This window comes from Myotis nattereri (genome assembly GCF_964212035.1).
Source record: "Myotis nattereri genome assembly, chromosome: 1".
Lineage (NCBI taxonomy): Eukaryota > Metazoa > Chordata > Mammalia > Chiroptera > Vespertilionidae > Myotis > Myotis nattereri.
The window spans coordinates 221,990,618-222,017,975 of NC_138075.1; the positions used below are offsets into that span (position 1 = coordinate 221,990,618).

A 27,358-nucleotide genomic window follows, 5' to 3' on the forward strand; every position below is an offset into this window, starting at 1 on the left:
CTTGACTGGAATCAAACCTGGGACCCTTCTGTCCGCAGTTCCAACGCTATATATCCGCTGAGAAAATTGGCTAGGGCATGACATTAGTATGGTTGTTCCTGTAAAGTACACAATTTGACCCTTTTGAACTTATACAATCATGTTTTAAAATTTTCAAAATGAGAGACAACTTTTTTTTAAAGAAGATAACCTGATTCATTGTCAAAGTGTATGTGAGAGAGAAAATGATTATGTTCTGTTTTTATTTAGTTTTTATTTAATTTTTATGACATGAACAGACAACCTGTACAGAGGGAGAAATCGGGTCTATCGTTGATTTTTCAAAATCTGTTTTCATATATAGTGTATATATATATAATCCTACCATTGTTTATTTGGATTCAAAAATCAAAAGTTGCTGGAGAAAGAGTAATTTTTAAATATTTGTAAAGTCATAGATCTTTTGAATCCAGCAAAATTTACTGGCATTTATGTAGTCATTGATTATTCATTGCTCTTTATTTAACTACTAGGGGCCCAGTGCACGAAATTCGTGCACTGGGTGGGGGGGGGGGGAGTGTCCCTCAGCCCAGTCTGCCCCCTCTCACATACTGGGAGCCCTCAGGCGTTGACCCCCATCACCCTCCGATCGCCTGATCGGCCCCTTGCCCAGGACTGACGCCTCCGCCAGAGGTGTCAGGCTTGGACAGGGGACCCCCATCTCCCCCCGATCACTGGCTCTGGCCCCCGCCCAGGTCTGAGGCCTCTGGCCCAGGAATCATGCCTGGGCAGGGGACCCCCATCTCCCTCTGATCGCTTGCTCCACCCCCCGCCCAAGCCTGACGCCTCTGACCCAGGCTTCAGGCCTGGGCAAGGGGACCATCATATCCCCCCAATCCCCAGCTCCGCCCCCCACCCAGGCCTGATGCCTCAGCCAGAGGAGTTGACCCTCATCACCCTCCGATCACCAATCACCAGATCGGCCCCTTGACCAGGCCTGAGGCCTCCAGCAGAGGTGTCAGGCCTGGGCAGGGGACCCCCAGCTCCCCGCGGTTGCAGGCTCCGCCCCTGCCCAGGCCTAACGCCTCTGGCCTAAGCGTCCGGCCCAGGCAGCGGGGACCCGCAGTGGCAGCGGGGGATGCCGCAGTCGTGGGCTTTGCTTTAGGTCCAGGCAAGGGACCCCTAGCTCCCGGGACTGCCAGCTTCGACCGTGCCCAGCTCCCATCGCTGGCTCCACCCCTACTTCCTGCTATCACTGGCCAGGGCGGCAAAGGCGCCTGATTCTCCGATCATGGCTGGGGGCAGGGCAAAGGCAGCCCCAGGGCCGCCTTTGCCCTGCCCCCCAGCTCTTAGCTCCCCCCCCCCCCCGGGTTTCCGATCACTGTCAGTGGCAGGGGGTTTCTTCCTGCTTTCCCTTTCGCCTCCCTGCATTGTGCCTGCATATGCAAATTAACCGCCATCTTGTTGGCAGTTAACTGCCAATCTTAATTGGCAGTTAATTTGCATATAGCCCTGATTAGCCAATGAAAACGGTATCGCCGTACAACAATTACCATTTTTCTCTTTTATTAGTGTAGATGTAGACATTTATTTTAATTAACATTTCCTTGAAGGACTTCTGAAATAAATGAGGATAATCTCAGCATGCCCAATTTTATTTTACAACTGATAATGGTTTTAATTAATCCAGTTATCCTTTGAATCAACATATTTTATCACTGAAACTTCATGAAACCTTACAATGATTTTTCGGATATACCCCTTCCCTAGCCTACCACCTATTTTTCAAAAATCACAATGCTAGATTGCTTTCATATTCGCCATTCATGTAGTTATAATAAAAAAGCAGTTTAGATTTCATTGATCTATCAAAATTATCTTCTGCTTAACATATGAGTCAAGTTTTTGCTACACTAATGTTGCATAACAAACAGCTTCAAAATCTGTTCCATGCTTATGCGTGATCAGATTCACTGAACTCTAGGCTGTGGATGGGGATCACATCACCTCATGACTCCAGGTCACAGACTGAAGGCGTAATGATTATATGAAGCAAGTTCTTCACGTGTTGGATGGTGGAAGCTCAGGAGAACTGGGTGAACTTACCATGCATTTTTATTCCTCAGTTTAGAATTGGATACTGTCACTTCTCCGTATTCATCCCATCGGTCAGAGAGCTCTGGCTCCCTAGTAAGACACTGCATGATCCTGTATTCAAGAGTGTAAATGTATGATTCTGTTCCAGTGACAGAGTGAAAGGTTGAAAAAAGTTATAAATATATATAACTACACTTCTGGGTTTATAATTGTATAGATTGCATAAACTTTTTGATTTGTCAGGTTGTTTAAAAAGGCGTGTTTAATATCTTAAGCGGATATTAAATTAAAATTATCTGCCTTCTGCAAACTAACCTTATTAAATATAGGTGTGATAGCACAGGAGTTAAAATAGACTGGTAATTCTACCTTGCTAATAGCTTTTGCATCATGTTTGTAGTTTATAATTATTATTTCACTTTTTTTTTTTTTTTCATTTGATCCACAAATAAGTAATGGTGGGATCCTTATTTTATAGGTGTGGAAATTTTAAAAAACACAAACTTTATGGCTTGACTAGTTACAGCTAGTAAGTTCAAGTCCTAGATTTTCATAGACTTCAAACACAGTTATCTTTCCTTTATTCTGTACTGGATCTTATGTTCCAATTTGCTGCTTTTTCCAAGTTCAGATAAATAGCAGGAATATTTCTGGACCACTGCCAAAAATCAAAGGAAGCTATCACTACACTTTATATTCCAAAAATTATATTATCTATTATGTATTATCTTCAAATGTGTGTTTGGATTGATGCGACAGTATCCTAAGGGCTGATTCTAACTAAATTTTACTCATAATCACTTCAAAAACAGATAAGGGTATTTTCTGTGTAGTTTACCAGAAACATATTAAACTTAATTATGTATTTCAAAAGTATGAGAGTAAATTACTGTGGTACACCAGTGCTTTTCAAATTAGTCCTAGTGTAACTGCCTCAGATTGATAATGGTTGCTTTATGGTTTGAGGCTCTTCATGTGAAGTTATTTGGGAAAAGAAATTGGCGGGAGAGGGGAGAGTTCTGTTCCAGGGAGTACATTTCAAAAATCACTGTATATACTAAGTATAGTTGGGAGGACAATGTTATATCTTCAGAAAATCTTTCATCACAAAATGTTCGTTTTCCACAAATATTCTATATTATAGTAATCCTATATAATAAAAGAGAAACATGCAAATTAACCGTCCCTCTGCTACGCTCAAGCCAATCAGGAGCGAGCAATCAAAATAACCCAACTAAGATGGCGGTGGCCACAGAGCTGGAACGAGCAGAAGGTTTGGGTTGCCCCCGGCGATGGAGGAAGCCAAGCTTCCCGCCAGCCCTCAGCTCACTCAAAGCTACAAAGTTTCAGTTATAGAAGATAAATAAATCCCAGATACCTGCTTCCAGCTGGCTGTGGCCTCTGCTCAAGGAGGATCTGGGCTCTGCTCAAGGATACAAAGTTTCAATTATAGAAGATAACTAAATCCCAGGGGGGGAAAAAGGAGAGGCTGGGAGCTTTGGTCACCGGGAGGCGTGGCCAGTCTGAAAACGGCCATCAGCCCCTCACCCAGGCTGGCCACACCCCCATGGGGTGAGGGTCCCCACTGTGGGGCTTGACCAGCCTGAAAACAGCCATCAGCCCCTCACCCAGGCTGGCCAGACACCCCAGTGGGACCCCCACCCTGATCCGGGACACCCTTCAGGGCAAAGCAGCTGGCCCTCCCCCCCCCCCCCCCCCCGTGCACCAGGCCTCCTATATAATAAAGGAGTAATATTGACCCTAACAGCAGAACAACTGGGAATGACTGGTCTCTGTGACACACACTGACCACCAGGGGGCAGACGCTCAATGCAGGAGATGCCTCTGGTGGTCAGTGCGCTCCCACAGTGGGAGCTCTGCTCAGCCATAAGCCAGGCTGATGGCTGCCAGCACAGCAATGGTGGTGGGAGCCTCTCCCACCTCCTCAGCAGCGCTAAGGATATCCAACTGCAGCTTAGGCCTGCTCCCTGCTGGCAAGTGGACATCCCCCAAGGGCTGCCCGGCTGCCAGAGGGATGTCTGACTGCCAGCTTAGGCCCATTCCCCCAGGGAGCAGGCCTAAGCCATCAGGTGGACATCCCCCGAAGTGCCCCAGACTGCAAGAGGGCACAGGCCAGGCTGAAGGACCCCCCCCCCGCCCCCCCAGTGCACAAATAATTTTTGTGCACCGGGCTTCTAGTTGAATTATAAAAGACCATTCTTCTGGGGGAAAAAAGTCATGTTGTGTGTTGAATAATATAACTTGGTTACCTGGTTTTTGCTTTAACTCTTGCAACAAGCCTTTAAACAATGTAATAAAAATCTGGTCTGACTTTTTAGCTGTGGATTTCTACTTCTGTTTTTCTAAATATATTTTATTGATTTTTTACAGAGAGGAAGGGAGAGGGATAGAAACATTGATGGGAGATAAACATAGATCAGCTGCCTCCTGCACACTCCCCACCAGGGATGTGCCTGCAACCAAGGTACATGCCCTTGACCAGAACTGAACCTGGGACCCTTGAGTCTGCAGGCCAACGCTCTATCCACTGAGCCAAACTGTCCAGGGCTGGATTTCTACTTTTATCTTGGACAGCATTCCATGTTCTCAAATCTGTGGGCTTTTCTGGTGCTTTATTCCATTTCTCTGTTTTATGTTGTCTTTCATAATATGCAAAATTTATTCCTTTCCCCCATATCTCTTTGTTCTGATTTATTTCATAGTGAAAATAAAAAATTAATAGGCAGTGATAAATTGAATCTTGCAGAGGCTATATGAACCCTATTGTTAGAAAATTAATTTATAAACAGCTCATTGTTCTTGCTACTTTATCCCCTAAAAGTGCAAAAATACTCTCCTTACAGCCTTCCCTGTTTATTTCTTTCTAGATGTCACCAATTTAATTTAGGTGTTTTCCCCTTACTGTTAGTAGTTAGTTTTTTTTACATGAGCCATTGCTCTGGAGAGTGGTATTTTTATTTATTTTAATAAAGTTAGTGTATTTAATGAATATTTTTCCCTCTTTTAAAGACTGTGAACCAGAAGAACTGACTGACTGGTCTATGGATGAAAAATGTTCATTTTGTAACCTACAAAGAGAAGCAGTCAGTGTAAGTTTTAGTGCTATGAAATTATTTCTAAACTATTTGCACAATTGTAACACAATTTTTGAACTTAATTTGTTTTGAAACTTTGTGACTTATAGTAGAATATAAATACTTGATTTTTGGCAATGAGAAGAAAATTAAAGTCTCATGTTAGAAGTCTAACATTTAGCTTATCTAGTAGGTGAAAATCCCAAACTACTCATCTTTTTTGCTTATTTCACATTTTTTTCTCATAGCTCCCTAACTCATGAAATCAGTTCAGATCTGTTTTGTATTTATATAGACAAGGCTGATGATCTTGGAGGTCTGGTTTGGTCTGAGACCATCCTACAGGCTGATTTCTCAGGAATCAGTAGTTGGAGGATAATGTGGTATTACATTTTAACTTTCTCCTTTCTCTTGAAGTCTTTTGGATATCGTAATCATCTCCTGTGTAAATTATTAAATATTTAGGGTCTACTGTAAACAGGGTATAAACTAGGCAAGCAGCATCTTCTTGTATGGTTGCATCTTAATTCTTTACGTACTGTTGTGAGAGGGCTGAGAGGAAATGAGAACTCAAGAACATGAACCTATTTTGGTCAGATTAGTAGGTAAACATAACTGCTTTGTTGTTAAAATTCTCATTGCTGGCATGTTATATAGTGAAATAATTCAGCAATATATCTTATCTGCTCTTCCCTCTTTTTTGATTATAGTTTTGCTAAAAAATAAGGTTAAGTTGGCCCTCTGTTAGAGCTAAATTTCTTTTTTCCTGACTCCTGTTTCAAATTTAATATTCTCTATATAATTTGATATATTTAAAAGATAGAACAAATGAGCATTTAGAGAGTTAAATTTTTTGCCATTTTTAATGGAATCCCACAGTTACAAAGTGATTTTTTTAATGTTGGTGTTTTTTTATATATATATAATTTTAGGATTGTATACCATCTCTTGATTCTTCACAGTCAACACCAACAGAGGAACTGTCATCTCAGGGCCAGTCCAACACTGAAAAGATTGAATGCCAAGCAGAAAATTACCTAAATGCACTCTTTCGAAAGAAAGGTAATGTTGGTACACATTTTTTATGCTTCTGGTGTTCCTTATTTTGTTGCTGTTTTCAAGACTTCAAATGTTCTTTCATGTTTAATAAGTGATAGATATATTACATTGCAAAACTTTCTTTCGAATAAATTATAGCATTTATCAGCTGTTTCTTTGGTAGCTTGAGTAGCTTACTTGACATTAAGATGTCAGTATTCTTTTTTAATTCCTGTTTATCTAAACTATATAAACCAAATGAGGCTTGTTTCATTTGTTACTTTACTTGCTACATATTATCAGGTAGAAGTAGCTTTTACATCTTTGTTACCTGGGGAAAATATAGAAATATAGAATCTTCCATTTTTTGTTCTTGGCCATTTCTACAGTAGTAGTGTGTCTTAATTTTCACCACATAGTAAGTCATGGTATAGAGGAATACAGGATGGGAGGGAGATCATTCTAACCCCAACTTCCAGAGATTGAGAAAAACATTACTGTCTTCTTCTAGATATTGACCCGGTTTTGCTTTTAATCCTGTTTGAAATTAGGTAATATCAAATATTTTCTGTTAAATTGTTAACTTGCAAGTTTTAATAATATTGAAAACAGTCCTCATCTTTAAGAAAGCAGGCTTTTGTATAATCTTAAATGTTAGGAGGTCTTTTATGTGTTGAAATATGAGAATTTTCTGATTAGAAGAATCACTAGTATATTAAAAGGCCTAGCATAAGAATTATATATATACACACACACACACACACACACATATTTATATTTATTTATATAAATATATATCCTATCTAATAATAGACAAACATGGTAATTAACCGTAACTTCACTACCCTTCCCATTGGCTAATCAGGACAATATGCAAATTAACTGCCAACCAAGATGGCGGCCGGCAGCCACGCAGCTGAAATGAACAGGAGGCTTGCTTGCTCCAGCGATGGAGGAAGCCAGCGTTCCCCGCCTGCTGCTGCCGGCCTCTGAGCTGCACTCTAAGAAACAATGTTGCAATTATAGAAGCTAGACAAGCTCCAGAAACCTGCTTTTGGCCAGCTTCTGCCTCAGGGCTTAGAGCGGCAGTGATGGCAACAATGTTTCAATTATAGAAGCTAAAAAAACCCAGATACCAGCTTTCAGCCGCAGCCTCAGAGCTGGAGCTGGGCCTCAGAGCTGGAGCCAGCTCTCAGCTCCAGTGATAGCTATAGAAGGTAAATAAATCCCAGAATAAAAAAAAAAAAACGAAAAAAAGGAGAGGCTGGGAGCTTCAGTTGCCCGCCAGCCTGAAAACGGCCCTCAGCCCCTCATCCAGACTGGCTAGGCACCCCAGTGGGGACCCCCACCCTGAAGAGGGTGTGACCAGCTGCAAACAGCCATCATCCCCTCACCCAGGCTGGCCAGGCACCCAAGTGGGACCTCCACCCTGATCCGGGACACCCTTCAGGGCAAACCAGCCTGCCCCCACCCGTGCACCAGGCCTCTATCCTATATAGTAAAAGGGTAATATGCAAACTGACCCTAACAGCAGAATGACTGGGAATGACTGGTCACTATGACACATACTGACCACCAGGGGGCAGACGCTCAATGCAGGAGATGCCTCCTGGTGGTCAGGGCGCTCTCACATGGGAGGAGCTCTGCTCAGCCACAAGCCAGGCTGATGGCTGCCAGTACAGCGATGGTGGTGGGAGCCTCTCCCACCTCCTCAGCATCGCTAAGGATGTCTGACTGCAGCTTAGGCATGCTCCCTGCTGGCAAGTGGACATCACCCAAGGGCTGCCCAGCTGCCAGAGGGATGTCTGATTGCCATCTTAGGCCCAATCACCCGGGTAGCGGGCCAAAGCCAGCATCCCCTGAGGGGTCCCAGACTGCGAGAGGGCACAGGCTGGGCTGAGGGACCACCCCTCCCTGCCGAGTGCGCAAATTTTTGTGCACTGGACCTCTAGTATACATATATATACATACATATATACATATACATATACATATACATATATATATATATATATATATATATATATATATATATATTTAGTGCAGGGGACTGAAAATCTTTTCTTGTGTTACTGACATACTGTGTTGAGAAATAGGCAGTCTTTAACACATTGTATGCGGGAAACGTATTTATACGTTTTACTTATACGTTTTACGTTGACTGGTAGTAGAGCGCGGGACACGTATTAATACATTTTTTTATAGACTAGCGGTAGAATGCAGGTAACGTATAAATACATAAACTAAAGTTATCATAATTTTACTGAATGTTGCCATTTGCGCAAAAAATTAGCAAAAATGGCCGACGCCACCTGTTAGCGTGCGATAAAACTACCCCGCAAACAATGTGTTAAACAACAAATTCTTTTCTCAAATTTCTATCTGAACCAATATGAAAAATAGTTTACATGTTTTCTTTAGGAATTTTATAGCATTAGTTTTAAAAATTTTATTCTGCCAATATATTTACACTTACAAGAAGAATTATATTATCAGATTTATATCACTAAGAGAACTAGAGGAAATGTACACATTTACACACATGCACACAGTAAGTTTCACCTTGGAACTCATTATTCAATCTCCTTTTCCTTTGAGTAATTTGTAATGGTCGCTGGAGTTATCAGTAATAATAACCTTTAATTTGGGGTAGTATGGAGTTAACTTGTGCTCCACTGCCCTATTATAGTAATCAGTAAAAACTTGTGACTGTTTTGGTGGATTCAAGCATCTGGATCTAGTGGGTAAGTATTCATGGATATTTAGTGACCACTCCAATTAGGGATTTTTGGCTTTTTTCAAGGTTTTTGAAGGATCACAGAGTTTTTAAATGAAAGATTCTTATTAGTATTTTTGCTTTACTTTTGGTCTTATATTTGTTAATTTTTTTACTTTTAGTTCATAATTTTTCAGATTTAATTAAACATAACAATTTTTCTACTTGGGTTTTTGTTGTTTTTGTTGTGTGTGGGGTTTTTTAAAATATGTTTTTAGTAGTATTCATTTCAGAGATAGGGAGGAAGAGGGAGAGAGATAGAAATATCAAAGATGAGAGAGAAGCATTGATCAGCTGCCTCCTACATGCCCCCTAGTGGGGATTGAGCCCATAGCACAGGAAATGTGCCCTGATTGGGAATCAAACCATGATCTCCTGGTTTATGGATTGATGCTCAACCACTGAGTCACACGAGCCAGGCAATTGTTTGTTTTTTAATTTTCTTTGAATAAAATCATTTTAGAGATTTCCAATATGTTCTGAGTAGGAATAGGCTAGAATAGTAATATCTTGTAAATAGTCTCAACATTTTCATTTGTTTAGTTAGTTCTATTAACTCTACTTTGAAATAAAAGGCCAAAAAATGTGTTTAAAAGACAGTAAGTACTTCTGAGTCTTTGGAGTAGCAAATAATATGTTAATAGCACATCTTACTGGGTAAGTTTGTATTGGATTCCTGAAAATTTCCCAAACTTGAACATTTAGTTACTGGGTATTAGTAACATTAGTGTTACTGACACTTTAAAACTGTTACTATTTTGAGTGACATATGCATGTTGATCATCTTGCCTAAACGTAAGAAATCTGTTAATATCCTTATTGTAGCTTACATATTATCTTTTCTAACAGTGGTTTTGGGGATGGTGATAATGAATGTCATCAATTATGATTGAGCACTAAGCCCTTTTTTTCCTTATCTCATTTAGTTAAACAATGTTAAGAGGTAGGTACAGTTATCTAACAGGTAGAGACAATAAACTACACAGAAGTTAAGTGTCTTTCAGTTCTGTGTAATGAACATGTGAGTCCTCAAGAATAAATTTTAAAAGGTATAAGATGTCCTGTGTGAGGAGCATCTAGATCCTTTTAAGCATTAAGTAGAGAAACCCTATTCTCTGCTACTTAGCAGCCTAGGACTAGAATTCTTTTAATTAGCTAGGCTAGAGGGGACCTATGAGAAATATTCTATATTTCTCATGGGTTTCCATTTTACCTTTATGTGGACTGAATAGGTTTAGCGATTAATGCCTTTATAGCAGCGGTTCTCAACCTGTGTGTCGCAACCCCTTTGGAGGTCGAACGACCCTTTCACAGGGGTCACCTAAGACCATCGGAAAACACATATTTTCGATGGTCTTAACAACCGAGACACCGCTCCTCTATCCATCTCCAGGCGGGTCCGCCCACATGCAGATACTCCCACATACTAGTACCCGGCGTGATGACATCATCTCGCTCACCACATCACATACACCCCATACAAATACAGGTGTATGTGACAGGGGTGGCGCCATAATGTACTTATGCGGACCAGTCACACGTGTAGAGAGTAGCTACTGTGTAGAAAGCAGCTACTCTGTTAAAAGTAGCTACTGTGTTGAAAGCAGCAGTATTGGAGGTAAAATGACACTTCATGAATTATAATTACTGAGTAAATGTAAATTCATGTACTGTAAAATCATCAACTACTGCAAAAAAAAAAAATATCTGTACCATGGGAACTTAATCTGGATGCTGATGGGTCTTTTTATATTCAGCTGTGGTTGATGTGAATACTGCCCCCTTGTGATAGTAACAGGTATGAAAAACCAACAACACAAAGACTGGTAAATCATAGGAAACTTTAATGAACTGTATTGACTGAACTATGCCATGTATCATCTTTTGTATTATTAAAGCTATTGTTATATATTATTTTCATTAGCAAACCATCCCATGACAATGGATCGTGTAGAGAAGAACGTTAAGAAAAGAAAATATAGTGAGGATTTTTTACAGTATGGTTTTACCTCAATAATTACAGCAGGAATTGAGAAACCGCAATGTGTTATTTGCTGTGAAGCTCTATCAGCCGAATCTATGAAGCCGAACAAACTAAAACGCCATTTTGATAGCAAGCATCCGAGCTTTGCCAGCAAGGGTACCAACTATTTTAGAAGCAAAGCTGATGGACTCAAGAAAGCCAGACTTGACACTGGTGGCATGTACCACAAACAAAACGTAGCAGCTGTTGAAGCTTCATATTTGGTGGCACTCAGAATCGCCAGAACTATGAAACCTCACACCATTGCTGAGGATTTACTGTTGCCAGCAGCCAAAGACATTGTTCGAGTTATGATCGGAGACGAATTTGTTACAGGATTGAGTGCAATTTCTTTATCTAGCAACACTGTCCGCAGAAGAATAGATGACATGTCTGCTGATATTCTTGATCAGGTAATCCAGGAAATTAAATCTGCTCCACTTCCAATATTTAGTATCCAGCTTGATGAATCTACAGACGTTGCAAACTGTTCACAGTTACTGGTTTACGTGAGGTATATTAATGATGGCAATTTTAAAGATGAGTTTCTTTTTTGCAAACCTCTTGAAACGACAACTACTCCACATGATGTATTTGACACAGTTGGTTCATTTCTAAAAGAGCGTAAGATCTCTTGGGAAAAGGTTTGTGGTGTTTGCACAGATGGTGCTCCAGCTATGCTAGGATGTCGATCTGGATTTCAACGTTTGGTACTGAATGAGTCACCAAAAGTCATCGGAACTCACTGTATGATTCATCAGCAAATATTAGCAATGAAGACGCTGCCACAAGAGTTACAAGAAGTAATGAAAAGTGTCATAAGTTGTGTCAATTTTGTAAAGGCGAGCACTTTAAACAATCGACTGTTTATGCAACTGTGCAACGAGTTGGATGCGCCGAACAATGCTCTGCTAGTTCACACTGAAGTGAGATGGTTGTCGAGAGGAAAAATTTTAAAACGTGTTTTTGAGCTTCGTAATGAACTCAAAACGTTTTTTAATCAGAAAGCAAGACCACAGTTCGAAGCACTTTTCAGCAATAAAAGTGAACTGCAGAAAATAGCTTACTTGGTTGACATCTTTGCCATCTTGAATGAGTTAAATTTATCACTGCAAGGACCAAATGCAACATGCCTCGATTTGTCTGAAAAGATCCGATCATTCCAAATGAAACTTCAGCTTTGGCAAAAAAAATTGGATGAAAATAAAATTTACATGTTGCCTACCTTATCTGCTTTTTTTGAGGAACATGACATTGAACCAGACAAAAGGATTACGATGATAATTTCTGTGAAAGAACACTTGCACATACTTGCAGACGAAATTTCATCATACTTGCCAAATCTACCTGACACCCCATTTGCACTTGCCAGAAGCCCATTCACAGTCAAAGTTGAAGATGTTCCTGAGACAGCACAAGGGGAGTTCATTGAACTTATTAACAACGATGCAGCGAGAACTGATTTCTCTACAATGCCAGTTACAAAATTCTGGATCAAGTGTTTGCAGTCATATCCTGTTCTGTCTGAGACTGTGTTGCGCCTTCTTCTTCCATTTCCAACAACATATCTTTGTGAAACAGGGTTTTCCAGTTTGTTGGTTATCAAGTCTAAATACAGAAGTAGACTTGTTATGGAAGATGATCTTCGTTGTGCTCTTGCAAAGACTGCCCCGAGAATTTCTGATCTGGTGAGAAAGCAAACTCAACCTTCGCGCTGACGTTGGCTTTTTACGCATACTGTCACATAATGTAGCAATGTAGTTTACTGTTGTTATATTAAGACTGTTACCCATGCTACACCATGCTTCAAGACAAAATTTCATTTATTTGTAATTAGAAATAAATATTTCACAATATATAATTACATATTGTTTTTGTGATTAATCACTTTGCTTTACTGATGTTCAATTTGTAACAATGAAAATACATCCTGCATATCAGATATTTACATTACGATTCATATCAGTAGCAAAATTACAGTTATGAAGTAGCAACGAAAATAATTTTATGGTTGGGGGTCACCACAACATGAGGAACTGTATTAAAGGGTCGCGGCATTAGGAAGGTTGAGAACCACTGCCTTATAGTAATGATTTTCAACCTTTTTCATCTCATGGCATATATATATATACACACACACACACACACACACACACACACACATACATATATATGTATATACTATATATGTGTATATATATATATATACATATATAGTATATTTTTTTCACTCTGACAAAAAAATAGGTGTAATTTTGTTTCATTCACACCAGACAGCTATTGTGCTGGCTGTTGTCATTTTATTATTACTGTTTTTTATAATCTAAGAGAAAAGAGGTCAATGCTGCTGAGTAGTCAGGTATTACATGTTTTAAAAATTCTTGCAGTACACGTGTTGAAAATCACTACCTTACAGTGTTTAGAAATAGAACTGAGGAAACTTATTTAAGCTACATACTGTTTGGATGATCCCTTGTAATTAGAAGCTATTCAAAAATAATCTTACAGGTTGATAAATAGAATCAGGGAAAGGGAAATTTTAGTACAGAGGTGAACTTAACTAGTTGTACTTCTTCTTTACTTTAGAAATTATTCAGAATTGAATTTTCTTCTAGAAGTTAATCCTAAAATTATCTAGAATGCTAGAGTAGAGTGAAAGTGTCTTGATAGCAGGGACTTTCCTTTGTTAATTGCAGAATCCTTAGTATCTAGAACAGTACTTGTCACAATTCTGGATTTCATTAACTATTTCTTGAATGAATAAATGAATAAATGGATGGATGGATGGATGGATGGCTGGATGGATGAATACTAAGATAAACTGTCTATATATTTTCCAGTTTATTTACATACTCAGCAGTTTTATTTGTTCTGTTTAAAGAAGAAAATTACTTAGCATGTATATATAGTTTACCTTTCTCTACTTTGTACTTAATTACTGTGTATAGTTTAAATATCAGTCATCTTATTTGTTTTGAAATGTGATAAACATAAGCGTATAGATAGGCCTTTTCTAACGCCATCCCCAAGAGCTGTGCACTAAATTATTTTGACTTTTAACTTCACATTCTCTGATCGACTGAAGCAGTGTAAGTCACTGGTTTATTATTCAGGAAGATGTCTCCTCTTGATTTGAAGGCTACTTGATTTGACTACATTGGATACACAGTATGCACATAGTAGCTGAATGCATCGTACTGCTAAATATGTAATAAAATGAAACCATCCTTAATCAAAATAACAATGTTTTTCCTGCTTTATCTTTTACCCCCAACATATTTAGCATTCATGTAACTACTATTCTGGCCTTTTATTTTCTTAACTAGTGGCCTGGTGCACAAATTCGTGCACATTGAAAGGAAATTAATTAGAAGAAATATTTTAATATCGCTATTCGCCCTTTCTCTATATTAGAAGTGTAAACCAAATTCACGATCGACAATGACAGATGGAAATACATGCATGTGATTGGTGCCAGTGAAAGCTTTATGTGTATCATGCATGCACGAGTCAACTTTTTATAGATATAGAATAAACTTGCTTAATTAGACATGCTTTCTGGTTTAGCTAAACTTTTTCCAGCCCAGTGAAGCACCCCAACTTCTCTTTTAGTAATTGTCAGCAACACAGCAGTAAATATCAACATGAAGCAGATTATTATTGTAGATCACACAGGGAGAACAAACGGTAAAACATTTAACTGCAGCAGTGTTTGACTATATTCTGCAGTGAGAAAACCTGAAGTCATTTTCAAGGTCCACCATTTCTTCTTTTCAGTCGGGTCAAGTTTCTAAGCTTTCTAAATCTCTGTTTTCCGGCTAATGAAAATTAGGATTCCACCGAGTCTCCTATCTACCTACTCCAGGACTTCTGTGAGGGTCAAATGAGATGGGGCACAGAAAATGCTTCACAGACATTTGGTTAAAGTGTGAAATGTTTGCACCTGGCTATAAAGCAAGTTGTGTTCCTGTTCTGAAGAAACTGCAAGGAGGCTAGTTGTCACTAGGGAGAGGAACCTGGGCATTGCTATGTGACATCATTACCCGGTGCCCACAGCAACCTTTTCGGGGCTGGGCTGGGCTGTGGGCTGCATTTTGCACCATGGGGTCTTGGCAGCCTTGGCTGTGATTTGATGGGCTGTTGCTCCTGGGTGGTGGCAGGGCCTGTGTCCCACTTGGGGGAAGCTGAGTGTTACTTTGTGGGTGCCAGGTCCGCAGTGCCATTTCTCTGTGCATGTCACGGCAGCTCCTGCATTGAGCATCTGGCCCCTGGTGGTCAGTGCACATCATAGCGACCAGTCGGACAGAGGGAGGGACACTTAGCATATTAGCCTTTTATATACATATATAGATAGATAGACTAGTGACCCAGTGCACAGATTCATGCACATTGAAAGGAAATTAATTAGAAGAAATAATTTAATATCACTGACAGATCGAAATACACGCGTGTGATTGGTGCCAGCGAGAGCTTTATATATACTGCGCATGCGCAAGTCAATGTTTATATTTAAGTCGCCAGTGCGCGTCATATGTACCAGTCAGTCGGCCAGCCGGACGTACGGTCAGTCACTTAGCCTTTTATATATATAGGTACTATTTTTTCCAATTATGTTTTTATTGATTTCAGAGAGAGGAAGGGAGAAGGAGATGGACAAAAATAACAATGATGCGAGAGAGAATCATTGATCAGCTGGCGGCCACACACCCTATACCAGGAATTGCCCTGACCAGTAATCAAAGGTGACTGCCTGGTTCGATGTTCAACCACCGACCCATGCTGGCCGGGCCTGGCCTTCTATTTCCAAAGGCTTTCTTGAGCCCTAACTGGTTTGGCTCAGTAGCTAGAGCGTCAGCCTGCAGACTTTAAGGTCCCAGGTTCGATTCTGGTCAAGGGCATGTACCTTGGTTGCGGGCACATCCCCAGTGGGGGTTGTGCAGGAGGCAGTTGATCAGTGTTTCTCTCTCATTGATGTTTCTGACTCTCTATCCCTCTCCCTTTCTCTCTGTAAAAAATAAAATATATACATATTTTTAAAAGACTTTCTTGATGTATTTGATGCATTTAGTTGAAAGCTGCTTTAATCCACCCTTCCCCCTTAAATTAATTGATAGCCAGGCTTTATATAAAGTTTTCCAGGCCTTTTTTGAACACAGACCCTTTGCCTGCTAAACTCTTAAACTTTAAGCTTTATACTATAGCAATGTAATAGATATTAATACTGCTCACCATCCCCTTATGACTGATGATATAGCATTTCACTTCTTAGAAACAGGAGTATTAATTTTTTAGATTACTTTTCTCTAAATGCAGGCATCTTTGAGTAACTGTAAATTTGACCTGATTCATTTAGGTCCTAAGTGTTTAATGTGCCTTTATGATACAGTTGTGGTCATATATTGAATTTCTTATACTTCTTGCCTTTTTGGAACTCTCAGGAAACTGTATGTTAGTGCCATAAAATAATTTACATACCATTATGAACTACATTACTTTGAGGACATGAATGAAATTGTAAGAACACACCTATAATTAGAACTGAATTTAAGATTTTTGCATTTTTGGGAAAATCACCTTTCTACCTGCAACACCATCCATAGCAGGAGTTAAAAGCCAACTACCAGGTCATTCATCATCACCTAGATTCTTACCTCTTTTGACTTTTTTATTCTTTAATTTGACCCAGTCATCTACCCTTTACAAGCACCCAAATTCTTTTTGTGTCTTCTGGAATTTGTGGTCTTTGATCAGCAAAATCCCCTACGTCCTCAGTCTTTTCTCTTAATTTTCCCTTTATTTTATTGCTGAACTAAAACCTCTGTATTCATAAAAGATACTTTTGTAGCCCTCTTTTTCTTTCCCTGAGTATGACTGTCCCAAATCAACACTAGTGTGTTGGGCTTTATGAAACCTATTTTTGGTTCATGATTAGAGAAGTTCATTCATTCTACAAAGATCCTCTAATGGATCTACATGCCAGGAACTGTTCCAGGAACAAAAGGTAAAAAACATCCCTGTCCTCGTGGGCCTTTATGTTCTAGTGAGGGGAGGCAGACAGTAAACAAGGAAATTATATTTGTGTTATATACATGTACACACACCTCTCACACTCTTGCTCGATATGTATGAATACAGGGTGAGGCAGAAGTAGGTTTACATTTGTGAGTATGCAAAACATACTTTATTCTTATTATTTATTATATCATTTTCCATATGAACAAAGGTAAACCTACTTTTGCCCCACCCTTTATGTAAATGCTGTGGAAACAAATGGGAAGAGGAGCCTGGGGACTGCCAGAAAAGAGGTGGTGATTGAAATTTTATAAAGAGTAGTGAGATACATTTAAGCAAATATATATTTAAAAAAAATTAAGATAGCAAACTACAGAAATCCTAGGGGAAATAAGTTTTAAGAATTAAAAATACCAGTTTTAAAAAATTTTAGATCAGGCATGTGGTAGATGATTGCCACTCTTATTCCTCAGTTTTATACGTTATTTATTTTCCTTTTAAGACCAATCTAAAATTATAAAATTTTAAAGCAGGTAAGGGATTATTTGTCTGTTTCTTTACATACAAAGAAATATTGGTTAAATATAATTTGACCAAGGAACATATACTATAATGCAATAAATAATGAAAAATGTGAGATAATTAATGATTGCCAGTAGCATGTAGTAAAAAAAATTTTTTAAGACATTTAAAATTTTTTAATTATGCATAACCCACAGACAGACAGTGTGGTAATGGCCATATGAAAGGGAGGCCAGAGAAAATGGAAGCATGAAACAGACTGGCAAATCTCAGAGGAAAGGGGGCAGTGGTGGGCAGGGGTAGGAAAAGATTAATAAGAGACTTATATGCACATACGCATAACCCGTGGACACAGACAATAGTGTGGTGAAGGCCTGGGGGTGAGAAGCAGGGCGGAGAGGAAGTCAATAGGGGAAATAATGAGACGTCTATAATCCTTTCAACAATAAAGAGAGAAAAAAAATTGATGCAAAACCAGTTTCCTGGTAAGCTTTCACCTTCTCAGTTGCAATATATTCAGGTGTCCTAAAATTTTGTTTTATGAAATAATGTTTTAAGATGGGTTAAAGGACCTAAATATTTGACACTTCCCCAAAGTGGATATACAGATGGCCAAGGGACATGAAAAAATGCTCAAAGTAACTAATCAGAGAGATGCAAATTAAAATGACAATGAGGTATCACCTCACACCTGTCAGAATGGCTATCATGCACAAATCAACAAATGACAAGTGCTGGCAAGGATGTGGAGAAAAGGGAACCCTAGTACACTGCTGGTGAAAATACAGACTGATATAGCCACTATGGAAAACAGTATGGAGTTTCCTCAATAAAATTAAATATGAAATTTCCATTTGATCCAGTGATCCCACTTCTAGGAATGTATCCTGAGAAACCCGAAACACCAGTCAGAAAGAATATATGCACCCTTATGTTCATAGCAGTGCAATTTACAATAGCTAAGATCTGGAAATAGCCCAAGTGCCCATTAGTAAATGAGTGGATAAAATAAAAGCTGTGCAACATTTACACCATGGAATACTATTCTGCAGTAAAAAAGAAGGATCTCTTATCCTTTGAGACAGCATGGAGGAACCTGGAGAGTATTATGCTAAGTGGAATAAGCCAGTCAGAGAAAGACAAGTATCACATGATATCAGTCATGTGGAATCTAATGCACAAAATAAACTGATGAACAGAGTAGATCCAGAGACATAGAAGCATGGAACAGATTGCGGAATCTCAGAAGGAAGACTGGAGTGGGGGGCTGGGAAGAAGTCAAAGAACTTGTATATGTCTATGCATAACCCATGGACACAGCCAATAAGTGTGGTGAAGGCAGGGGGCAGGAGTAGGCTAGAAGGGGTTAGTGTAGGGATGGGTGGGGAGTGGGACATAAGTAATACTTTCAACAATAAAGATTTTTTTAAAAACTTTTTATTTTTATGAGAACTGGTGTTTACACATTCATTCAGTTCTTCTGCCACAGATTTTGTGTTTGTTAGATGTGTGAAAATAAGGCTTTGGTGTTTTTAAAACTTCTTGGAAAATCTACATGCCTTCGAGTAGATTTTCTCTGATGTTTTTTCTTTTTAAATTCTGCATCAGGTTTTCAAGTTCATGGTATTTTAAATTTTTTAAATTAAACCACAACATTTATTAGTTTGTATACTTTAAAAAGTGTTAACTGTTGTGAATGTACCTAAAAGACCGGGTTGTTAGATGGCTTCAGACAATTCTTTTGCCTACTTTTTTCCAAAGATTTACTAGTTTACTATTTGCTATTGGCTAATTGTACATTATAAAGCATAAATACACAAAATTTTCATTGCCCTTGTAAATAATGCATGTGCAACTCTATTTTTTATGTTTTTCATCACTATTTATCTCTATGCTCTCTTCCACCTCCACCCATCCCCTACAAGTCTAATTTAGAATTCTTAAAAATGTTTCTTCTTAGTATTCAACTATAAAACTTTAAACCTGATTGTAGTCTGCCTGCAAATTTAAGAGAGCCTAACATTAAATTGGGTAATATTAGGATCTCAGGATTAAGGCTTTTAAGGAAGAAAAGAAAACTTTTAATGGTCAAGGATTGAAGTCTTCATGTGTAATAAAATAAAAAGGGAGATGGAGAGATGTTTCTGGTCACCTATTTTTTTCCCAGATAATTTTTTTTCATATATTTTAGTTTTATGGATGATAAACTACAGTGTAAAAACAAAACAAAAAGCACCTGAGTTATAAACCAACCACATCTCAACTCTTTTATAAAAGGTTTTGTCTTGTAATTTTGAGTCCTGTTTTCACAAAAAAGATCATTTTTAAAAATGCAATTTTTATACAAATAGTTTGTTAAATATGCTCTAACACATATGCTTTCCTTTTTGTTTTATTTAATACTAGAGGCCCGGTGCACAAAATTCGTGCATGGGCAGTGGGGGGAGTCCCCTCAGCCCAACCTGCACCCTCTCCAATCCAGGACCCCTTGGGGGATGTCCGACTGCCAGTTTAGGCCCGATCCCCAGGCAGTCTGACATCCCTCTCACAATCCAGGACCGCTGGTTCTTAACTGCTCACCTGCCTGCCTGATCACCCCTAACTGGCCCCCCCTGCCAGCCTGATCACTCCTAACCACCTCTGCCTGCTGACCAGATTGCCCCTAACTGCCTCCCCTGCCAGCCTGGTTGCTCCCAACTGCTCCCCTGCTGGCCTGGCTACCCCCAACTGCCTCCCCCCTGTTGGCTTGGTCGCCTCTCACAGCCCCCCTGCCGGCCTGGTCACCCTCAGCTAGCCCCCCTGCTGGCGTGGTCACCCCTCACTGCCCCCTCTGTCGGCCTGGTCGCCCCTCACTGCCCCCCCCCCCCCCCCCGCCAGCCTGGTTGCCCCACGCAGCCTGCTGTTCAGTCATTTGATCGTCCCTCACTAACCCCCCTTCCAGCCTGGTCGCCCCACACAGCCTGCTGCTCAGTTGTTTGGTTTCCCTCACTAACCCCCCTGCCGGCCTTGTCACCCCACTCAGCCTGTTCAGTCGTACATTCCGTTGTTTCAGATGTGACAGCCCCTGGCTCGCTATATATATAGGTGATATAGTTAAAGTTGTTTTAAAGAATTACCTATTCTCTGTGTTATTTTGGAACCCGAGTGGCTGATGAATTTTGAATGTCACTTACTGAGATATAAGGAGTCCAGGACTCTAGCAGAGGGTGTGAAATGTGATAAATTAGTTTTATAAATTATCATCTCACTATTTTTAGTTTACATATAATTATGAACTGTCAGCTACATTTTACTATTTGCTATTGGCTAATTGTACATTATATCCACATCCTGTACAGATAGTTTTATAAAGTTTATTTATTGATTAGAGTTCATTCATTTGTTAGTACTAAGTAGCAACCATGCCTTTCTCCATATGAACTTACATTTTTATGTGTGTGTCTTTTCCTCCTTAAAGTGTTTTGAGTGAAGTCTTATAAAATGTTTATATTCTCTGTAGAACGGGCAAAGCATAAGCTCTACCATTGAACAAATGTTGACTCAAATTATGCCCCACCATATGTTAGATATGTGATTCTGACAAACTGCTTACCCTTTTTGTGACTTAGTTTTCTCGTATAGAGAAGAGGCATTATACTCTGTTGTCTATAGTTACCCACTAAAAAATAGTTTTATTAAAACAAGATATTAGTTAGGTTTTAGTGTTTTAATCATTGATAGATATACCATGTTCTGTAGTAGTTTCTGGTGGAAAAAAGAATATGGGCTACAGAGTCAAAACTAAATGTGTTGCTAGTTGTTGCTTTTTTAATTAAATAGCTGTTATGTTGATCAGGTTACTGAGTGATATATCACTGTGAAGATTAATATAATGTAAATGAAACACCAGCTTAGTGACATATTTCTAATGGGCTCATTCTTTGGTTTGTGTTCTGAGTGTTGTGATATATTGTAATTTACATGGCCAAGGTAACATGGATATACATATTCTACTTTGTAGTTACTGAATTAAGTCTGAAAAGTAGGGTTTAAGGTTTTGTCAGTGACAAACCTTGTCCAAGTATATGCTGTGCCTTGAAATATGTGGTTCATAATAAGAATGTCTATGTAATTTATATAGAATATACATATTTTAAGGTACATTATCAATTTTGTTAATTGATGAGATGAATGTTCAACAAAATTTGAAGAACTACTCTGAAGATTTTAGAAACTGATTCTTCAGAGTCCAGAATCGGTGAGCTGACTTACAAAGAATATTTAATTGCTAAAGGTCTAATAGGAAAAGTTGTAGTCACAGGAGAGTTGACTAATACAGTGGTTGGTCATAGCTTTACAGAGACAAAAAACATGGGAAGCATGAAGGGTGAGGAGGGGCAAAATGATTTTGGACTAAAAGAGAATATGTTCATACATTTTTTTTAAGGAAAACCATATAGATAAATAGTTACATTAAGCTGTGGTAGGTCATGGTTTTTATTAAAACCTCATAGGCTATAAGAAAAGAAACATGGAAGTATAACGGGTGCAGCAAGGGTTTCCTTTTAGTATAATAATTGTATGAATTCTTATGATAATGTGGTTCTATCTCCCTAACCATCAGCCCCTCCCCCCCCCAAAAAAAACCCCCACAATCCTAAAATGTTATAAAGGCAGAGATTCTATGGTTCTGTGTTCTCTTTGTTTCTCTCACCTGGTCAGTTGAGTATTAAGCCTCATTCCTCAGTTTATCTTTGTGCCCATTACTGTAGCAATTAGAGATTCTAAATGTTTTGTCATGCCCAGAGAAGAGTACATTTAAATCCTATAGTAGTCCATGGTAGTTTTTATCAGACTTGTTTAGAATAAATTTTTTAACATTATTTGGGTTTTACTCTATTGTATTAGATTTCTTTGTTAGGGAGTCTCCTTTTAACACTTTTATTTTGTTTTTCGATTATTCCCAGGAATGCCCCAGCTTTAGCAGATCTAAATGCTTGTCTGGAGATGTTGGTATCTCTCTGAGTGCCACATTGGTTACAGTGGGTATGTTCTACAAGTGGGTGTGTTCTGCAAACACTTGTGCCTCTGCCAGCCATCATTCCCCACAATATCCTCTGGACTGGTACTTCTATGCTCTATTAAAGATGGCTGTGGTATAAGAAAGGCTTTATCTAAACAACTACTTTGTTGGGTCAGAGATTGATCCTACTTAATAGCAAGTGTCATAGCCACTGAGGAGGCAGAAAAAAGGCTGTCATGCGAAATGTCTTAGCATTCCAAATAATTTCTAGTCAGATTTTTATATAACACAATCATATAGAGAAATACGAGCATAGACGTAGTGTACCTAGAGTAACTTGCCTGACTGCATCCCTGTAAGAGGAAAATGGTTCACCCCTCCTGTTTGTTCAGTATCCTGTTAGATTGTTTCCTATCCCTAGGGTAGCAGTTAGGCCAGCTGAAAGACATGGGCCATTATTATTCATCTGTTCTGACCCTGGCTTTCATGGCAGAATATAAAAGTAGATTGTATAAAAAGTAGAAGCTGGATGAAGCAGGTTGGGAGTAGAATGTCTGGTACATAGAATGATCATTGTATTGGCAGTCTATGGTGGTGATTCCTAATGGGGATACATTTTTATAAATTAGTCTAAATATAGTTGTGATTTATTTTTCTGAAAATATTCAGGAACTTGCTTAACGTGTTGTTCTCTGTCTGACTTCTCATTCTACTTAACAATTGTAAGAAATGAAACAGTGGGTATGGTATTTTATCATGGCAGTTTAAAAATAGCATTCCACTTTGCTGCTATAATTTCCAAGATACTGTTTTGTCAAGTTTTTCTTTCTCTTTAATTTTACTTCCTAGCTCAGGGGTTCTAACCTAGGATACTTCCCAACACATTCATGGGTAGGCTTTTCTTAGGTCCATGAAATTAAATGGGGGAAAAATTATACCTTTACTTTCATTAACCCTCAGATGAAATTTAACATTTTCTTCAAATATAAATTTTGACAACAAGCAGTAGTAACATTAGTAATACCTGGTCTAGCAATAAATAGCAGATATTTCCATGTCATATGATATCTTATTACTTATATTCTCACTGCTTTGAAATTATGGTACATAGTAAACTTATACTCTACCAGATTTTCTATTTTAATTCATTAAGAAAAAAGCACATATCCCTGTATCTCAATTAAAAATATCTTTTTACAATTATATTTACTATGCTTGGGTTTTTTTCCTAATCCTATATATTTGAGTATTGAAAACATGACTCTGGGGAGCCCATAGTTTCCTCCACACTACCAAAGGACCCTTTTCACAAAAAGGGGTAAGAATCCTATCCACCTCCTTTACTATTTGGTCTTCAAGCTGTCCCCAGAATGTCATACCTTCAGGACTGTGTCCTTAGAATTTATATACACATATATGTGTATATTTATGTACATATATGCATTATCCACTCCCCCCTCCTATCTCATTCCCTCTTTTGGCTTTAACATTTAACCTCTCTCCAAGCTCCATGCTATTTTCTAGACATCTCCATATATATGTTGGGGGAGGAATTTTAAATAAGCTCAGTGAATCTAAGCTAAACCTGTTTTACTTTTAAACATATTCTTTTCCTCCTGTGTTCCTTATTAATCAGTGCCATTGACACCTTTCCACTCACAGAGGATTAATGTGCAAGAATCACTTTTGATCTGAAAGGGGTTATTAATCAGTCACCAAGGGTTATTAATAAGTCACCAGAGAGTATTAATAAGGCTGCTATGAACATTATGATACTCTTTTGGACAACTGTTTCTTTATTTTTAGGAAAATTCATAGGACATAGTGTCAATGTATAGTTAAAATATATTAGAAACTGCCTAGACTCATTAGAAATGCATGAGAGTTCTAGTTGCTCCAGATCCCTGTCAGCAACTACTGTTAACAATTTTTGTTACTAGCTAATTCTATTATGGTTGAAATGCTATCTCATTTTGCTTTAAATTGCATTTCCCTGATAACATATATTGAGCGCTTTTTCACATTCTTATAGGTGATTTCTATGTTTTTTTAAAGAATCTGTTCAAGTCATTTGCCCATTTTTAAATCATTTATTATTTTTCACTTACAGTTGACATGCAATATATTAGTTTATGATGTACACCCCAATGATGAGACATTATATAACTTGCTATGTGATCATCTTTATAAATCTCATACCCATCTGACACCATACATAGTTATTAGAATACTAGAAGTCCAGTGCATGAATTCATGTACCAGTGGGGCCCCTTGGCCTGGCTGGCAATCAGGGCTATGGGGGCAGATCAGGGCCAGCGACCTGGGGGAGGAACTGCGGGAGGTTGGTCAGCCACAGGAAGTTGACTGTGGGAACACACTAACCACCAGGGGCAAGCTCCTGCATTGAGCATCTGCCCCCTGGTGGTCAGTGCATCATCATAGTGACCGGTCGACCGGTCGTAAAGGTCACTTAGGCTTTTAAATAGAGAGATTATTGACTCATTTTTAGTGGGGTGTTTGCCTTCAATTATTGATATGTATGTGATTTTTGTAAATTTAATATGCACAGACTTTATCAGAGCATTAGTAATGTTTTGTATTTTGTATTTTTGTTGAATAGTGCTTTAATCTTGTTGAAGTGCTTTGTGACGTTGAAAATAAAGTTTCAATATCCTCCATGTGGTAGCTAAAGAAACTAGACACGTGGGTGAAACTAAGCTAACACCTAAGAAAATAAAAAGGGGATCTCTGAAAAGTTGAGAATCTTCCAAGTTTATTTTTTTAAGATGGGCTTTAAACTGATGTATATTTTAAATGTTTTCTGTAACAAATTAACTTTAAACACATTTACAAAATGAAATAAAATTGTCTTCACGAGATCATTATTAGATTTATCCAGGTAGTCCAGTAGATGGCTGTAAATTTGAAGTTGTAAGGTTATAGCCTTTTCTCAATCCTGCATAAAATATATATAATCTTATTCTAAATATGTGGCAAGTTTTTAAATGTGAGACCCAGGCCAAATGACCCTGGCTGTTTTTATGCTAGATATAAAACTAGACCAGATTTGTTTCACTTTATCATTCTTTAGTTCTTTTTATTTGAGAAATATGTAGGTAGGCTTTTCAATAAATAAATTGATAATTAATATCATGACTTAAGAACCTCCTTTTGCCCTAGCCGGGTTGGCTCAGTGAATAGAGCATCGGCCTTTGTACTCCAGGGTTCGATTCTGGTCAAGGGCACATGCCTGGCTTGCGGGCTTGATCCCCAGTAGGGGACATGTGGGAGGCAGCCAATCAATGATTCTCTCTCATCATTGATGTTTCTATCTCTCCCTCTCCCTTCCTGTCTGAAATCAATAAAAATATATTTGGGGGGGGGGGGAAGAACCTCCTTTTTATATGGCTTAGCTATACCTCTTAATTTGGGGGCCAAGAGTATTCCTGCTGTATTTTCCATTTCTGTTGTTCCACAACAACCGTTAAACTATGTTCCAAAAATGTACTAATTTGTTTGGAACTCTGAATAGTATTTTTTTCTTGGAAATAAATGTTAAATAGTAATTCAGGAGTATACAGAAGTCTATAATGGTAATCAAAGGTTAATGTACTTGTTTATATTACTATCCTAGATAATTGGTTTTGTGAGAATTGAAGTCTAAATTTGGAAAAGTAAAAATACATTTTACTTTTTCCCCAAAATACTTCTTTGATTCCCTTCTTTCTTCCACCTTTTCTCTCCTATCCCCACTGAAGTGGCAGTTTATAGTGTTTGATCTTTGTTAATTGCCGGGGTCCAACCCCAGCGGGTCCAGGGGTCCCCAAAGGTGTGGACGGAGTCGGCGAAGAAGGAACGACACGGAGGCAGCGTTCAGTTGATCAGCAGCCTAGCCAGGATCTCTAGCCAGGATCTCCAGCCAAGTTCTGGTCTGGATCTCCAGCGAAGTTCTGGTTAGGATCTCCAGCCAGGTTCTGTGTCCATGTTCTCTTGCTAGGTTCTCCAGGTTCTCCAGCCAGGTTCTGTAGCCATGTTCCCTCGCTAGGTTCTCCAACCAGGTTCTGTCCAGGTTCTCCAGCCAGGTTCAGTCACCAGGTTCTAGTCAGGTTCTCTTGCCAATTTCTGTAGTCAGGTTCAGTCCAGGATCTTTTGCCATGTTCTCTCGCTAGGTTCTGTCTCTAGGTTCTGAGGCCAGTTTCTGTCCAGGATCTTTTGCCATGTTCTCTCCAGCGAAGTTCTTCTGTCTCTAGAGAACGTTCTGTGTAGGTTCTGTGCCTAGGTTCCATCTCTCTCTCTGTCTTCTTACATCTGTATTTATACCAGTTGATTCCAATCCTATCAATCTCTATTTCAAAGGTTAGGGCGTTTCTTATCTCCATTCCAGGGAGTAAAGATTATGTAGCTTAAGCATGATTTTTTCGTAGTTAAAGTGATTAATTACCCACCTGGCACTTAGTTAAGAGGTTTTATTCCCTCCCTAACTTCAGGGGAAAATCCCTACCTGGGGAAACAACCTTTCTCAGAGACCTTGGTTAAAACACATAGTGCCTAGAAGGTGAGCAAACATATTAAGAACAGTATGCCATATATGCCAGGTCCCTTGAAACAGCAAGCATGGACCAGCTCCCGGCAGTTAATGGATAAAGTACAGAAAACCTGGATACCTGTATAATAGTAAGAATATGGGGGAAGAGATTATTTTTTACTAGAGGCCTGATGCACGAAATTCATGCAAGAGTAGGCCTTCCTTCCCCCGGCTGCCGGCACCAGCTTCCCTCTGGCACCCGGGACCAGGGCTTCCCTCGTAGCCTGAC

At 39.0% G+C, this 27,358-nt stretch overlaps 1 protein-coding gene across 12 annotated transcripts in view; it reads left to right on the forward strand.

Moving 5' to 3' along the window:
* The window catches only part of LOC308524245 (ligand-dependent nuclear receptor corepressor-like protein), a gene marked incomplete at both ends in the record, with an annotated part of 150,258 nt that overhangs the window by 67,168 nt on the left and 55,732 nt on the right, over positions 1 to 27,358 (forward strand). For 9 of the 12 annotated variants that reach the window (XR_013996393.1, XR_013996394.1, XM_081098486.1 and 6 more), the window contains 2 exons: positions 5,107 to 5,186; positions 6,104 to 6,233. Coding sequence is in view for 10 of the 12 variants with exons in the window: in XM_081098486.1 (XP_080954612.1) it covers positions 5,107 to 5,186; positions 6,104 to 6,233 (210 nt within the window). Of the gene's footprint in view, positions 1 to 5,106; positions 5,187 to 6,103; positions 6,234 to 10,909; positions 12,868 to 27,358 lie in introns of those variants that run through there. The other 3 variants (XM_081098483.1, XM_081098485.1, XM_081098487.1) reach the window with 3 other exon arrangements.